At 41.1% G+C, this 17,718-nt stretch overlaps 1 protein-coding gene across 1 annotated transcript in view; it reads left to right on the top strand.

Moving 5' to 3' along the window:
* Positions 1-17,718, top strand: part of LOC120935683 (IgGFc-binding protein-like) — a 193,103-nt gene that overhangs the window by 114,840 nt on the left and 60,545 nt on the right. The window contains exons 46-58 of the mRNA XM_040347737.1: positions 285-344; positions 1,393-1,634; positions 1,939-2,222; positions 2,321-2,598; positions 5,787-6,391; positions 6,482-7,055; positions 7,398-7,597; positions 7,683-8,063; positions 10,208-10,491; positions 12,204-12,475; positions 12,562-12,672; positions 15,095-15,169; positions 17,544-17,603. Coding sequence (XP_040203671.1) covers positions 285-344; positions 1,393-1,634; positions 1,939-2,222; positions 2,321-2,598; positions 5,787-6,391; positions 6,482-7,055; positions 7,398-7,597; positions 7,683-8,063; positions 10,208-10,491; positions 12,204-12,475; positions 12,562-12,672; positions 15,095-15,169; positions 17,544-17,603 — 3,426 coding nt within the window. The remainder of the gene's footprint in view (positions 1-284; positions 345-1,392; positions 1,635-1,938; positions 2,223-2,320; positions 2,599-5,786; positions 6,392-6,481; positions 7,056-7,397; positions 7,598-7,682; positions 8,064-10,207; positions 10,492-12,203; positions 12,476-12,561; positions 12,673-15,094; positions 15,170-17,543; positions 17,604-17,718) is intronic.

Below are 17,718 nucleotides of genomic sequence, written 5' to 3'. Positions count from 1 at the left end.
TTGAGATGGTATGCATTTATCTCAAAAAAATAAAACAAGAATTCAGTTTGATTTATTCATGGTAAACTTAGAAGGTCAAATAACTTGCATCCAGCTACTTTCTAGATATGGCTCATACCACAATTCAGCTATGTATTGTAGTTATGCATGAAGAAGCATGATATAGTTGCTATGCTGTTACTGACATTGTGCAGCAAGATATCAAATAATTGCAATTTGCTGAAGTTAACACAAGCAAAGAAAAAAGAAATCACTTTTATAACTGGTTTCATTCATTTTAACAGGTTCAACTACAACAACAACAACTGCCACAACAACCACACCATTTGTGCCACCAGAATCAGGTAGATTTTTATACCTCTGATTTTATTTTTTATTTTATCTGAAATGATTGATTTAATGCTAAAGTTATTTTGGGCTTTTGATTTATTGATTTCAACCTTTGTTTTGTTTTTTCTATGTAGAGGCAACAAGAATTGTATAAATATTCTTAACTACACCAGCATGCATGTTGTGAAAACACTGCTTTATAAAGAGTCTATTTATGAATCTTTTTTTTTTTTACACAAAATTAACACAACTTTTACTTAGGATTCACACATTATTCTGATTGTATCCAATTAGAAATATGTCTAAAAGTTGTGAGTATCTTGTAAACAACATTTCTCAATAGACTCTTAAGCCTCGTACACACAGATATTCCAACGGGAATTGTGTGATGACAGACTGTTGGCCTAAAATCTGAGCGTTTGTACGCTCCATCAGACAATTGTTGTCAGACTTTCCGCCGACAAATGTTGGATGGCAGGCTTATAGATTTTCCGCGGTCTGACATCTGACAACGGTCTGTTGTCAGATTTTCCTATTGTGTGTACACAAGTCCGTCAGACACAAGTCCAAAGTACAAACACACATGCTCGGAATCAATGCTCACCAAACATGACATTAGCAGAAGGCGCCCAAAGGGTGGCGCTCAAGAGCTGAAATTTCACTTAGTACTACGTTCGTGTTTTTTGGCCGACAACTCTGTACCGTTTGTATGCAAGACAAGTTCATGGCCAAAGCCCTTTGGACAAAAGCCTGACACTTTGTCTGCAGAAAATCCAATCGTGTGTACGAGGCTTTACAGTATGTATCTATCTATATAAAGTTTTTAGGGAAACTGCTCAGTGAAATAGTTTCCACTCATTGACATTGTGATATTTGATTGCAAATTGTTTTCCATGAAACATAATAAAAGCAAAATGGGAAGGGCAGTTATAAATTCTGAATGTTATAATTACTTGTGTTAATTTTAGTAATCAAACTACGATATGATGGGCCTCTAAGCCCATTGTGTTCATTTTAAATAAACCTATACATATCAGGTCCTTGTTTTTGTCTTACATTAAGGTATGTGTGAAGTAAATGGAGATCCTCATTACTACACCTTTGATAAACAAGTTCACCACTTTATGGGCACTTGCACATACACATTGTCTAAACTCTGTGAAGATGATGTCAATCTGACTGTTTTCAATGTGGAAGCTGCTAATGAGCACAGAGGAGGCAACACCAGGGTGTCCTACGTCAAGTATGTGAACATAGATGTTCATGGGTACAGAATCACACTGGATCAAAACAGAGTGGTCAAGGTCAGTGAAGCAGAGTCATTTATAGTGGACAGTAATTGTAAACCTTTTACCATGGACCTTATTTATTTATTTTTTAGCTTTTCTTCATCACATAAATCTTCATTCCATTAGTAACTATGACATATTTTTTGTCTCTGTCTGTGACACTGACATTACAGCTGATCTTTTTCCTAAAGCATGTATTCTCTACTTATCTGAGTACATAAACAATTTCCTTTATTAAAAATAAATCCAGTGCTCTCTGACTTACATTTCGAGTAGTGTGGCCTATAAAGAGAAAATTATACAATTTGTGTTTTTACAGGTGGATGGCAAAACAGTGACCTTGTCATATCATCTTGATCCTGAAATTGATATATTTATAAGCGGATCTAATGTTGTGGTGACAACAGGCTTTGGGCTAATAGTGAAATGTGATGGTAACCACAGAGTACAGGTGACAATTCCAGGTATCTACTCTGGCAAAATTTGTGGACTTTGTGGAAACTTTAATGGAGATGCAGCCGACGACTTCTTAAATCCTGATGGTCAACTAGAATCAAATTCAACAAGTCTTGGTAACAGCTGGCAAGTGGACAATGACACAAGGTAAAATTTGTAAATGTATTCTCTTTGTTATGTTTTGAATGCAGTATTTACCCATGTGTCTAATTTTAACAGCACACCTTACACAACTTATATTACAGATGTACCCCTGGAGTAGACATTCAGCCAAATTGTACTGATGATGAGAAAAACATTATTGTCAGCAACAGCTTCTGTGGACTGATAACTGACAAGAACGGACCATTTAGAGATTGCCACAATGTTATAGATCCAACTATTTACTTCAACAACTGTGTATATGACTTGTGTGAAACAACACTTAATCCAGACATTCTATGTAATAGTCTTGAAACTTATGCGGAGATCTGCCAAGCCAGTGGAGTCACCATTGAACCTTGGAGAAATAACACTTTCTGCGGTAAATATGGTTCTTTCCTCAGTATTTAGAACAACATTTTTAATATCTGTCCTTTAAGCTATTAATTTATTATTGTTTATTGAAAGTCATCAGTATATTTTTAAAAGGAGGTATACTGTGTATTGTGTGATCACAAGTTGAAACAGTAAAATATCAGAAAGTAAATTGTTTTTTAGAGACTGCAAACATATTCATCATGCTACACTTCAATATAATACACTCATGTTCCAAATAAATAAATACCTTGGGCCAAATTCTCAAAAGAGATACGCAGACTTAACTGCTGTTCAGCCTGCGTATCTCTGTGCCTAACTTTGGAAACGATTCTCAAAAGGCTTTTTCCAAAGTTAGGCAGAAAATCTGACATGTGTAAGACACTTACACGGTCAGATTTTAGGATGCAGTACCGCATCCGCCACTGGGGGCATTTCTCATTGAAATGCAGCTTTGCGTATGCAAATGAGGACTTAAGCAGATTTTCAAAGCATTTCAGCACTTTGATTTCTGCGTAAGTTCCGAATTTGCCGGCGCAAAACTAGGGCTGGTTTTATAATGTGGAAAGTTAGCCAAACCTTGTAAAGGCCCATTCCAGCGACGGCATTTGGTATGCATTCCTGAGGGAGAACTCCACGGCAATTTTTAAATTCAAAACCGGCATGGGTTCCCCCCCAGGAGCATACCAGGCCCTTAGGTCTGGTATTGGTTGTAAGGAGACCCCCCCACGCCGAAAAATTGACGTAGGGGGTCCCCCTACAATCCATACCAGACCCGTATCCAAAGCACGCTACCCGGCCGGCCAGGAATGGGAGTGGGGACGAGCGAGCGTCCCCCCCCCCTCCTGAGCCGTGCCAGGCCGCATGCCCTCAACATGGGGGGGTTGGGTGCTCTGGGGCAGGGGGGCGCACTGCGGGCCCCCCCACCCCAGAGCACCCTGTCCCCATGTTGATGAGGACAGGACCTCTTCCCGACAACCCTTGCCATTGGTTGTCGGGGTCTGCGGGCGGGGGCTTATCGGAATCTGGGAGTCCCCTTTAATAAGGGGGCCCCCAGATACCGGCCCCCCACCCTAAGTGAATGAATACGGGGTACATCGTACCCCTATCCATTCACCCGGAGGCAAAAAGTAAAATTTAGTAAACACACAACACAAGGCTTTTTAAAATAATTTATTATTTTGCTCCGGAGGCCCCCCCTTCTTCTTCCACTCTCCGGGGGTCTTCCGCTCTCCGGGGGTCTTCTCCGCTCTCCGGGGGGGGCTTCTCCGGACTCCGGGGGGCTTCTTCCATCTTCTCCCCTCTTCCGCTGTTGACTCGGCGAACCCCGGTTCTTCTGCAGCTCTCCGGTGCCTTCTTCTTCAGCGCTGGCTGCCTGCTATGTTTGTGTGTTAGCTCAATTAGTAACAGGCAGCCAGCGCGGTCTTCTGTGACGTCAGGGTCTTGTCTTCTGTTCTTCCGATGTTGCCTCGTCGCCTCTTGTCGCTGTAATGATGGAAGCGCGCCTTGCATCCCATTTATATAGGCATCACGTCCCATCATGCTCCGGCAGGTACCCACGTGGTGGGTGCACGTGGGTAGGCACCCACCACGTGGGTACCTACCGGAGCATGATGGGACGGTGATGCCTATATAAATGTGATGCAAGGCGCGCTTCCATCATTACAGCGACAACAGGCGACGAGGCAACATCGGAAGAAAGGAAGAGAAGACCCTGACGCCACAGAAGACCGCGCTGGCTGCCTGTTACTAATTGAGCTAACACACAAACATAGCAGGCAGCCAGCGCTGAAGAAGAAGGCACCGGAGAGCTGCAGAAGAACCGGGGTTCGCCGAGTCAACAGCGGAAGAGGGGAGAAGATGGAAGAAGCCCCCCGGAGTCCGGAGAAGCCCCCCCCGGAGAGCGGAGAAGACCCCCGGAGAGCGGAAGACCCCCGGAGAGTGGAAGAAGAAGCCCCCCCTGCTAATTGAGCTAATAACGAAGACAGGGGGGGCCTCCGGAGCAGAATAATAAATTATTTTAAAAAGCCTTGTGTTGTGTGTTTACTAAATTTTACTTTTTGCCTCCAGGTGAATGGATAGGGGTACGATGTACCCCATATCCATTCACTTAGGGTGGGGGGCCGGTATCTGGGGGCCCCCTTATTAAAGGGGACTCCCAGATTCCGATAAGTCCCCGCCCGCAGACCCCGACAACCAATGGCAAGGGTTGTCGGGAAGAGGTCCTGTCCTCATCAACATGGGGACAGGGTGCTCTGGGGTGGGGGGGCCCGCAGTGCGCCCCCCTGCCCCAGAGCACCCAACCCCCCCCCATGTTGAGGGCATGCGGCCTGGCACGGCTCAGGAGGGGGGGGGGGGGCGCTCGCTCGTCCCCACTCCCTTTCCTGACCGGCCGGGTAGCGTGCTTTGGATACGGGTCTGGTATGGATTGTAGGGGGACCCCCTACGTCAATTTTTCGGCGTGGGGGGGTCTCCTTACAACCCATACCAGACCTAAGGGCCTGGTATGCTCCTGGGGGGGGAACCCATGCCGTTTTTTTCTTTGAAAATTGGCATGGAGTTCTCCCTCTCAGGAATGCATGCCGAGCGACGCTGTAATTTTTTTTTATAATTATTTGTTTTCCCGGCGCGTCTTTTTTTTTCACCCGTCGCAACTTTAGTGTCCCGTCGAAATTCTCAAAGCCGACCGGCGTTAATTACGTTCGCGCGCTGCACGTCGGGAAAATGACGTCACACGCATGCGCAGTACGGCCGGCGCGGGAGCGCGCCTCATTTAAATTTTAAACGCCCCCAGGAGAGGAGGACCGCCTTACGACGGCGGCACTTAAGTTACACAGCGTGTAATTTCTACCTAAGTGCTTTGACGATCAGGCACTTAGGTAGAAATTTTAAGTCAGTGTAACTTAACTGCTGAAATTTAAGTTACGCAGACTTTTTGAGAATTTGGCCCCTTGTGTAGTACATTTGTGAATGTATTGGAATAATTAGTAGATATATAGATACAATATGATAGCTTAGATAGCAGTGTGTTATATTTATACAAGCTGTTAGTTGTTGACAGTTTAATCGTAATTATTCATTTGTAATTTTGAGTTAAATGGGCCTCATGTGTAAACATATTTAAACATTCATAAACAAAGATAAACCATCCAAGTGATTTTATAAAGTAAAAATTGCCTCTTTCATCCTCCACAGAAACAAAGTGTCCACCAAACAGTCATTATGAGCACTGTGGAACCGCATGCCCAGCTACTTGTGTCAATCCAGGAGCTCCATCCACATGCACTCTGCCCTGCACTGAGTCTTGTATCTGTGACCCCGGATACGTCCTTTATGGAACAAAATGCGTTCCAGATGACAAGTGTGGATGTTGGGATGATGATGATAAGTACTATCCTGTTGGCAATGAATTCTGGACAGATGACACTTGCTCTATAAAGTGCAAATGTCCTTCACTTGGAAGCGGATTAATATGTAACAGTGATTCATGTCCCAGTAACCAGTATTGTGGAATATCAAATGGTGTTCCTGGGTGCCATTACTTCACATATGGCATTTGTAGAGTCCATAATGATCCACATTATGATACATTCGACAGACTCAATCATGACTTCATGGGTCTGTGCACTTACACTCTTGCCAAACTCTGCAACAGTTCAACTTCCTCTCCATATTACTTTAATGTTGAAGCAAAGAATGAACACCGTGGAGATCCCAAAGTGTCTTTTGTAAAACACGTTCTTATTGAGGTTTATGGCCAGGAAGTCAAAATCGTGAAAAATGAGAAAGATCGTGTTTTGGTTAGTATGAACATTTATTTGTTTCCTATCTGGTGTTTTCCAGAGGTATTTACTACTAATTCATTACTAACATTCTTATTTTATATTTAGGTCAATTCTATCTGGACCTCACTTCCTGTAAGTTTAGTTGGTGGAGCAGTGAGTGTGACTTGGACTGGAAAGTATGTCAGTCTGCAGACAGATTTCAGGCTGACTGTCTCTTATGATGTAGACACCTTTGTAGAAGTGAAACTTCCTAGTAACTTCTCCAAACTGACCTGTGGAATGTGCGGTAACTTCAACAATCGCAAATCAGATGATTACATGATGCCAAATGGAGAACAGGCCAAGAACTCTGAACAACTTGGACAGAGCTGGTTGGTTGAGGATGATGATCCACTTTGTAATCTGGCTGATACACCTCCCCCACCTCCTCCAACTTGTCCACCAGGAAAAGAAGAGTTATACAAGAGCGATGCATTCTGTGGTTTGCTGATAAGTAAAGATGGTCCTTTCCATGTTTGTAATTCTGTTATCAGTCCAGGAGGATTTGTTGACAGCTGTGTCTTTGACATGTGCGCTTTGAATGGAGATCCAGATACTCTGTGTAGCTTGTTAGCAGCATATGCAGATGCTTGTCAGAAGGAAGGCATATCCATCAGCTGGAGAAATAATACTTTCTGTGGTAAGTATATCTTGTTGCCTTTTTGGTAATATTGTCAGATATCCTTTATATTGAATACACGTTTTACATCAAGCCATATGATTTTTACTTAAGAATGACAAAATATTACTGTTTATTTTCAGTCTCAAAATACATATCTGTCTGGAATATACCTTTATCTTTATAAAATGTATTTTGTACTACACTAATACAATCTACCACATTAACATACAAAAAATTAACTGTTTCATATATATCTTCTGTATGTGTAGATTACCCACTATCAATTGCAATTTAATTATGATGAATATGAAAATAAATAGCAAATGTTGTTTTATTATAAACAGAATGTTTTCCTTTTAGCACCTGCCTGCCCTGCAAACAGTCAGTTCAGTACCTGTGCATCTGCCTGTCCGGCCACATGTCTAGAGCCACAACAACCAGTAAACTGCAGCCTGCCATGTTCAGAAGGATGTGAATGTATACCAGGTTATGTCATCAGTGGAGGAACCTGTGTCCCTGAGTCACATTGTGGCTGCCTCTACAATGGAATTTATTACATGGTAAGAGGGAAGAAAAATCAATTTCAGTACTTTTAACCTCTGTACCGGTATTTCCTTCACCACAGCTTGTCTTGGTCATTTACAGGAGGGGGAAAAATTCATAACAGAGAACTGTGAGAGTGTATGTACATGCAAGGGAGAGAACAACATAACGTGTGATCCAATGTCATGTGCTGGAGATGACGTCTGCAAGGTCCAAAATGGGTTGTTGGGCTGCTACCCACCAAGCACAGCAATCTGCCACATTTATGGAGATCCTCATTATACAACATTTGATGGCACAGTTCATCACTTCCAGGGATCTTGCACTTACACTGCGACTGAGACATGTGCTAATACCTCTCACAGCTTTAGTGTCATCACACGTAATGAACACAGAGGTAACCCAAGCTGGACTGCCATTAACTCAGTCAATATTACGGTTGATGGAATAGAGATCTTCATTGAAAAGAACAACATTGTGCATGTACGTATAGTTTTAAAAATTTTTTTTTATATATTTATATATAAAATGAAAGAAGTGGATTTTATGTATTGTATATGAGTCAGTATAATTATGTTTTCTACTGGATTTCTTAGCCCTCTAGGGTTCTGTTCACTTTTTATCTCTTCAATCCCATGACTTTATTGATCGCTCTCTTCCAATGTTCCATGGTAATAGAATATTCTGCACAGGTGGGGGTTACCCTTGTAAAATAATGTGAATAGTTTGGAGTTTAAACAACACCTCTTATTGACTAATTTGCTCTTAAAGATTCAGTACCCCTTGGTTTTCTTTGTTTGGCTTTACAGGAATTAGAGAATTGTGTAAATCTTAAAGAAGGGATCTTAAAGTCAAAAATCAAAATCTACCCTTTATTTGTTTGATAAAAACATAAACATCTGTATTATGCACTTTTTTGGAGTGTTGAATGTTCTGATTAGAAATCAAGCCATTCAACAACCCTCCTTTGTGTGGCTGACAACGTTTGATCTGTGCAGTCGAATGTGGCTGCTTACTGACACATCCTAGTAGTGTTGTTGGTCCCTGTTCTCTGCTGCCAGCCAGTCTCACCCTGTCCAGCCCCATCCGCCCAGCCCTGTTCTTTGCTGCCAGCCAGTCTCACCCTGTCCAGCCCCATCCGCCCAGCCCTGTTCTTTGCTGCCAGCCAGTCTCACCCTGTCCAGCCACATCCGCCCAGCCCTTTTCTTTTCTGCCAGCCAACCTGCCCTGTATTTAGAACTGCAAATTAAAATAGCTAGAAATTAAAAAGGTTTTTGCTTTTTTTTCTGAATTTTAAATCAATCTTGATCTGATATGAAAACCCAATAACTTACTGTACTTTTTTTTGCAATCTTACAAATTGCTAAATTCTAAGGCTGAACTCCAGGAAAATATCTAAATACACCAAATAAATACATACATAGGAGCTATTTTTCCCATCAAAGCATTTTCATTTCTATCCATCCAGTCTTTAGATTTGCACATCTCTATCCCACAACACAGTCTTGTCTAACAAAGGGCACAGTCTTGTCTCTGCTAGGGTTATACTTTTCCTTACATGCTCACTTACAAGTTCACTGTCCACCCCCAACCTGTAACTGGAAAGTGAAAGAAGAGGCAGCACCATAATGATCCTATCTATCTGCCACCCTGCTTTTTCCTATCACAATGTTCCTTGTACTGTAGCAAGCTTGATTAAGTATGCGTGCTGCTTCCCCTCCCCTTCTTTGAGCTCTGCTGTAAAAATTGTACAGTAGAATGCAAGGAGATGATGCCAACTTAAATTCAGCAATTTTAAAGTTAACAGCAGCAATTTTTACAGAGCTGCATTCATTTGCTCTTTTTATAACTGCCTGGAGTTTAGTTTTAACATGATCTGTTACCTTTTAAGATATTTATTGATCGTACACACATAGTAGAATTTAGAAAAACAATGCCAAAAAACTCATTGATCTTGTCATGTTTCGTGGATTGGATGGACCATTAAAATAAACATTGTAATGAAGTGCACAGTTGTCATGGATGAGGAATCTATTCCCACCAGGGGGGAAGTCTAAAGAGTACAGAGGACACACAGGTGTAGAGAGACTGGATTCAGGTTGAAGTGCTCAGAGAATCACATAGGTACTGGTAGCAAGGTGCTGGTTAGAACACATAGGGAATAACACAGGTTACAACTGGCTGAGATACACAGGGAGTCACAGAGGTGAAGGAAGACTATATACTGGCTGGGGTATACAAGGACGTCACAGTGGTATGCTGGTTATAGGCTGGAGTGCACAAAGAGTCACTGAGATGCAAGTTTCTTAGTGAAACACACAGTTAATCATGCAGATACTGGTTGCAGGTATTAGGCTGGAATACAGTCACAGAGGATCACTAGAATTTGATACACTCAAAATGCATTGCTCAAAATGTGAGCAGCACGTCTGCTGGCCCTGTAATTAGGGCCTGGCCTTGAATTGGCTAAGGCAAAGGTGGCTGCTAATTGGCTACACGCCAATTACCCCTTTCAGGAAAAAAACAACAATGCTTTAATTCAGACTCTCCCTTTGATACATTATGTTTACTACATTGCCTTTTTTTAATATCAATTTTGTCTAATTTACTAACATTTTTTTTAACAGGTTAACAATGCAATTGTCACACTTCCTGACTATGTGTCAGGTATAAGTATTACACAGAGTGGCCATTATGTTACAGTTAGTACCAACTTTGGACTTGAAGTTCAGTTTAATGGTGATCACGAACTGTTTGTGAAAGTCAAAGAAAACTACAAAGGAGCATTATGTGGTTTGTGTGGAACATATAATGATAACCACCATGATGACTTTATGACTCCTGATGGCAACATTGTAACTAATGTCAATGAATTTGGAAACAGCTGGAGAGTCCCTGATAATGGATGGCCGTAAGTATCTGAATAGTTACATGAGGAAGTAGTGTGGTTGTAACCAAGGGCCTGTCTTCATGGGATTTGAGGAACAAATGCAAGGTGCTTTTACATAGTTTACATCAGTTTGAGAAGCTTCTGAGACCATTTAGAATGTTTTGCAGGTGTAGTCGACTTGCATTTGACCTGCTTCAGCTGCTCTTACATTCCGTTTGACTTGTTTGGGCAGTTTAGAAGCAAAAGTCAGTGAACATTGGTCCTCAATCTTGCCCTCATACACGACCAGTGCAACCTGGTTGGAACGTTTTATTATTCTATTCTATATTAAAGTTTTATTATTTAGTTAGTAATTTACTAGAAACCTTTAAATGTTATTATGTTAATTCACTCACTAATCTTCTCCTCAGTAAGGGCCACTGTATATGTCTTGAGATAAATGAAATGATCTTGATGAAATTGAGCTTTCTATAAAAATATAGGGCCAGATTCACAGAAAACTCCGGCGGTGTAACGTATGGTCTTTACATTACATAGCCGCAAGTTTTCAGCGTAAGTGCCTGATTCACAAAGCACTTACCTGTAAACTTGCGGAGGTGTATCGCAAAGACGTCCGGCGCAAGCCCGCCTAATTCAAATGGGGCGTATACCATTTAAATTAGGCACGCTCCCGCGCCGGACGTACTGCGCATGCTCCGTTTTGAAATTCCCGCCGTGCTTTGTGCGAAGTGACGTCATTTTTTTGAACGGCGACGTGCGTAACATACTTTCGTATTCCCGGACGTCTTACGCAAAAAAAAATTTTGGAATTCGACTCGGAAACAACGGCCAACGGCAATTACTAGCGACGACGTAATGAACGCGAAAACCTTTGTGGATCGCCTTAAAAGCTCATTTGCATACCCGACGCTGGAAAACGATGCAAAATCCACCCAGCGGCGGCCAAAGTTGTGCAGGCTAAGATCCGACGGTGTAAGTCAATTACACCTGTTGGATCTAAGGGCTATCTATGCATAACTGATTCTATGAATCAGTCGCATAGATACTCTCAGAGATACGACAGTGTATCAGGGGATACGCCGTCGTATCTCTTCTGTGAATCTGGCCCATAAATCTCACTGCCAGTGAAATTTTTCTGAAGTGGAAACTCAATTTCGCTTGAGATATATATTTCCTTAATAGTAATTTTGTTTATTTATTATATTTTCTTTCTATTTGAATTCTTCTGTTGCTTTTTTGTCAATTTTTTCATTCTATAAAAAAAAAAAAACATAAAATAATGAGGTTAATGAGGGGTTGTTTTTCTGGAGTAAAAATTCTCAGTTTTGCTTATTAAGATTTTTATTTTTTTGTTAGCATTTAGGGTATTTTAGTTTATTCGTTATTTGTTATTTTTATCTATATATTTTTTTCTGGTACGTTTTTTCTTTCTGTTAAAAAAACGTAAAAAAAAAATGGGGCTTTTGAGGTGCTGTTTTTTCTTCTCTTTCATAACCACAGATTCTGGTCATAATCCATTGCAACCTTAAAAAAAACATTAAAAACAATCATTATTTTACCTTCCCTATGGCTCCAATGCATTTTGCCAAAAAGGGACATTTTGCACAAATTCCCCAATGTTCTCAGAAATTTCTATTTCATTAAATTTTTGTGTCAATTTCTATCCATGTTTCAAGATCAATGATCATGTAGCTAAATAAATATATGACCTGCATTTATATTTTGTTCTTTAGTTGTGACTCTACTCCACCACCTCCTCCTATCTGTCCTCCCTCTGTACAACAAGAAGCAGAAAGAAAATGTTGGATCATCAGACAGAATGATGGACCATTCAGCCCTTGTCATCCTTATCTCCGCCCACACCAGTACTTTGAGAGTTGTGTCTTCGACCAGTGTGTCACAGGAGGAAATGATGATCTACTTTGTGGTGTTCTGGAATCCTATGCTAAAGCTTGTGAAGCTTTGGGTATTATATTGGTTGATTGGATAAACAACACTATTTGTGGTAAGACTGGAAAACTTTTTTTTTAATTCAATTAGTAGTATAATTCTCAATATATAACAGCAAAAATAATGTTCACATTTTTACAGATCCAAACAGACCATCAACAACACCACCTTTGACATCTACTGCACCAGCTACTACTACTCCTCGTCCAGCAACTGCTTCCACCAGAATTTCCACAGCACCTGTTGTTTCAGGTAAATTAGCTTATAGTGTCTGCGAAATTAGCTTATGGTTTCAGGTAAATGTCATTTTTCTAGAAAGCCATAGCAGTTATGTGTGTTTTTCATATATTTTAAAGTGCATATACCTTATGAATCCATAAGTTAATGAGTCAAAGCACTTTTTGGTAAAAGTAAAAAAGTCCACACAGAAGTGTAACCTTGCCTGGTTCAAGTAGGTACATTTTAAGGGAATGTATTCACAAGGGGTAAAGGCCCTGAGGTTTTTGTGATGCCAGGCGCTAAGATGAGACATAGTGATGCCAGAGGCACAGGAGCCCATAGGAGCAGGGATCGGGATCTCTTCACATTTGGTGAGGGTATTGTTGAGGCTCAGTGTCTGCTATTTATCAGAGCACCCCACAAGGGTTAAAGAGTTTTTTTGCATCGCAGCTCCCAGGTGGCAGCCCTCAAACATACCTGTGCAAGCTACAATTGAGCAGATACTATGAAGATTAGAGGTCACTGAGATGTACTGGATCAGAAGGGAAAGTCTATTGCAGGGTAGGGGCACTGGGAACACAGGAACAGCAGATAAAGCAATTTGTAGTGCTGAGGCACTGCAAACACAGATACAATACAAAAGTCTCTTGGAGCACTGAGATTCAGGATTCGATGGCTCACAGAGTCCATTACAATACTGAGATTCAAGATTCACAATGCAAACAAAATGCACAAAGGAAGCAGGTTCATGAGGAAAATAGAAACAGAAAAGTTGGAAGAATACAAAAGTGTGTGAGGATGCAGGCAGCTCAGACAAGCACACTGCAGTTGCACTCTGAAAGTTCAGTTGCACGCTGAAAGTGCAGTTGCTCCAGAGCTTAGTAAATGAGCAGAAGCAAAACATTTTTATTTTTTCAAAATTGTCCTTGCATGTAATTGGTTAAGCTTTACTTCATTTACCAAGCTCTGGAGCAACTGTACTTGCAGAGTGCAACTGCAATTTACAAAGTGCACAGTCTGTTTGCCTTTAGTAAATCATCAGCTAAGAATATCTTAAGAAAAACACATTAGAAGCAAAGATTTAGACATTGTAAACAGTAGGTCAAAGGGATCCTCATGAAATGGGATAAAAGAAACAAGAGGCACAGGGGGTCCAGCAACTACTGACATATTGCCTTGGATGCAGAGGAGCAGGTGCACTACTCCTTAAAGACATAGGTTGAGAATGAATTGGCTGCAGGGCCTATAGCCTGTGAATGGCTGGAAGCAGAGAAGTTTATACATAGGGGAAAAAAGAGCACTGGATCAAAGCACAAGTAAGCGTGACACAGTGCTGTTTGTTGCACTGAACTAGACAGCTACAGTATTTGCTTCCCATGTTCCCATTTTCTATAAAAATAACAAACATGTTATACTTACCTGCACTGTTGCAATGTTTTTGCACAGAGCACCTCGGATCATCTTCTTCTCGGGTCCCCCTTCTGTGATCCTGGCCCCTCCCTCTTGTCGAGTGCCCACACAGCAAGCAGCTTGCTATGGGGGGGGCACCCGAGCTGAGTCACAGCTCCCTGTGTCTGTTTAGACACGGAGCTGTGGCACGGACCTGCCCTCTCTCTCCTAATTGGCTACCTGACTTTGATTGACAGCAGTGGGAGCCAGTGGTGCGGCTGCTGTGTCTCAGCCAATCAGAAGGTTTTATACCTTAATGCATAGAATGCACGAATGGATAAAAAATCTTCTATCTTTACAACCCCTTTAATATTATTGCCCCATCACCACATACATATATAGGCTTTCTATCAGCATTATTTTTATTTTAGTAATTTAGTAATTTTAGTCATTTTGAGTTAACAGAATACCTACCTGTACAAGCCCATCCTTGAATCTAGATCGGACAGGGCACAATTCTGTGACATATGTAGTATAGTGTAGAAATGCAAAAAATCAAATGAGTAATCCACATCGTACACCACTTTGTTAGGCATTTAAAGTAGGGTTCTGCCTCTGTATATTCTCTACTGCTTGCAGCATTAAAAAAAAATTAAAATAAGAGCATTAGGAGATCTGCAATTGTAATATACAACACAAAAAGAAATATCATTTTGGTAGCAAAAGTTCAGTTATCCAACCAAGATCTCATCTCCTCAACACAAATCGGGTAGCTTGAAAGATGTCTACCAATAAAGAATTTCTCAAATAACTTCTATACAGGTTTTTCTTTAAATTCAGAGTACTTTTGATAACAAGCCCACTAAGTATTGGGCACGGACATCTAGTGTATATAACTAAAGCAGTAGAAAGCTGAGGGCAATGTTAAAGACAAATTAGTCAATGTAAAGTGCCGCTAGGGAACCCAAGCTTTTCAAGTTTTCCCTGATTAAAAATGTGTACGCTTAGATATTTAGTATTAATAGCATCAAAATAATGATCAATACACTTCTTATTTCTATTTTAGGTACAACAGTACCCCTTACACCAGAACACACAGCGACTTCAGCGCAATCAACAACTTCTACAACCACTACTATAGGTACTGGGACAGTGGGCTTTAATGAAACAACAAGGAGCACAGCAGTTCCTTGCTTCTGATACACCACCTACTGAAAGCACTACTACTTTGGAATTAAACTTTTTTTTTAGTTTTGGTTTGAGTGGAGAGGAATTGGACTACCTGTCAGTATTTATTGCTGTCTGTGCTTCTGTTAGGGAGATTCGCCCTCTATATTTGTCCCGTTTGCTACAATCATCGAGAATGAAAGTAAAAGAAAATCCCAAATTTTGGGTTGACACCAGGACACTAATAGAGGGGAAATCTTCCAATGGGGACACTAATTCTAGTGACCCTGGTGACACACTGGGATCCCCTCACTTCAGAGGGATTTCTTCTCACTTCCTGTTTTGGCTCTGGGACAGGAAGTGAAGGGACATTTTCACTATGGGACAGAAATGGCAAAAAAAACTGACAGGGGTTTTAACCCTCCCTTAGTCTATCCAAAAAGGAAAAAAAAAAGGTTTGCCTTTAGTTATACTAAAGTACACTAGTATTTCTTCCACCATAATTTTCCCTACATCACACAGCAGAGGAGTTTAAGCCAGTGATTTAGAAAGTGCTGGGGCCACTGGACAAGCATAACAATCAAGCAACATTGTTTTTTAAAAGGAAAGGTCAGCAATAGCAAACCTCCACCATTCTTCAGTGTATGCATTTTAACCAATGTATGTATTCATATTCCATATAGGACTGATCCCTGTGGAAGCCAGTGCTACTACTTCCATCCTCTCTGTCTTCCATCCAGCCAGCTGCTCTACTGTATAGTCACCAGAATTGGTTGTCTGCTTGACATGCACAGCATTCAGAGAACACCTTGTATTTTTCTCAATGAATGCAAAAGTTTTCTCTGATGGGACATCAAAGAAATCATAACTTCACCCTCCTGTCTCTCCCCCTTGTTCAATCAGAGAATCATTTTTCATTAATTGAAAAAATACAATGAATGGTGTCTATGCCTGAGTGAGAGACACCCTTTGGGGGGTCATTATAGTACTTGGAAGACAGCGAGGATCACTGTAGGTAGAGGTGGCTACTAAATAAATGTTCTGCTTCCACAGGGATCAGCTAAATATGAAATATATATACTTACATTGGTTCAAGCTGGACCAACATAACTATACAACAAAAAAATGGAATTCAGTCCCTGCCCTCAAGAAGTTTTTAATCTAATGTTTGTATTCTATTGGTATACTGTACATACTAGTGTGAATTTAGACAGCAGTCAAATAACTTACCAGCATGTTTTGGAGAGTAGGGGGAAACCCATGAAATCACAGGGAGAACATAAAAAACTCTGTGCAGATAGTGGCCCGGATTCAGAGAGCAGTTACGACGGCGTATCTCCGGATACGCCGTCGTAACTCTGAGTTGCGGCGTCGTATTTATGCGCCTGATTCATAGAATCAGTTACGCATAGATTTCCCTAAGATCCGACCGGCGTAAGTGTCTTACACCGTCGTATCTTAGGCTGCATATTTACGCTGGCCGCTAGGTGGCGCTTCCGTATATTTACGCAAGGAATATGTAAATTAGGTAGATACGCCGATTCAGAAACGTACGTCCTCCCGGCGCATTTTTTTACGTTGTTTACGTTAGGCTTTTTCCGGCGTAAAGTTACCCCTGCTATATGAGGGGTATCCTATGTTAAGTATGGACGTCGTTCCTGCGTCAAATTTTTTAAAATTTACGTCGTTTGCGTAAGTCATTCGTGAATAGGGCTGTACATAAGTTACGTTCACGTCTAAAGCAATGACGATTTGCGGCGTAATTTCAAGCATGCGCACTGGAATTTTTTCACGAACAACGCATGCGCCGTTCACAAAAAAAGTTAAATACGCAGGGTCATCTTAAATTTGAATAAAACACGCCCACATCATCCACATTTGAATTAGGCGGGCTTACGCCGGACAACATACGTTACGCCGCCGTAACTTAGGGCGTAAGTTCTTTCAGAATACGGAACTTGCGCCCTAATTTACGGCGGCGTAACGAATCTGAGATACGTTACGCCCGCCGCAAAGATACACCAATGTATCTGAATCCGGGCCTGTGTCTTGGCCAGGATTCCCAGCAAGAACTCCAGTGCTGTAAGGCAGAAGGGCTAACTACTGAGCCACTGTGCTGCCCAGATAGAGCATAGATATAAGCACAGAAATGGGAATTGCTTTCAAGTTCACTATTTAATATATTTGCTAGTTTAGCAGCATTTCTGAGATAGAAAAATAGTTCAAAACTGTCATGGCCAGCTTTGCATGTTTAAACTTTATAGGAAGGGGTTGAACTTTAAGCAAATCAAAGTTATGCTGAAATGTTTACAAGAAGAGCTGGTCTTATGTTTCTAATCTTTCGACAGGTTCCACTGTAACAACAATACCTACTACATCCACCACACCTTTTGTGCCAACGCAACCAGGTATATTCTTCTGAACAACTCTTCAAATAACGTTTCAAATGTTAACAGTAGAATAGAACAAATTCTAATAAATGTAGATTCAAATACCTTTCATTAAAATTTTTGTGGAAATGTT

This window comes from Rana temporaria, chromosome 4 (genome assembly GCF_905171775.1).
Source record: "Rana temporaria chromosome 4, aRanTem1.1, whole genome shotgun sequence".
Taxonomy (NCBI): Eukaryota; Metazoa; Chordata; class Amphibia; order Anura; family Ranidae; genus Rana; species Rana temporaria.
The sequence above is the reverse complement of the archived record's forward strand: the minus strand, read 5'-3'. Positions and strand labels throughout refer to the sequence as shown.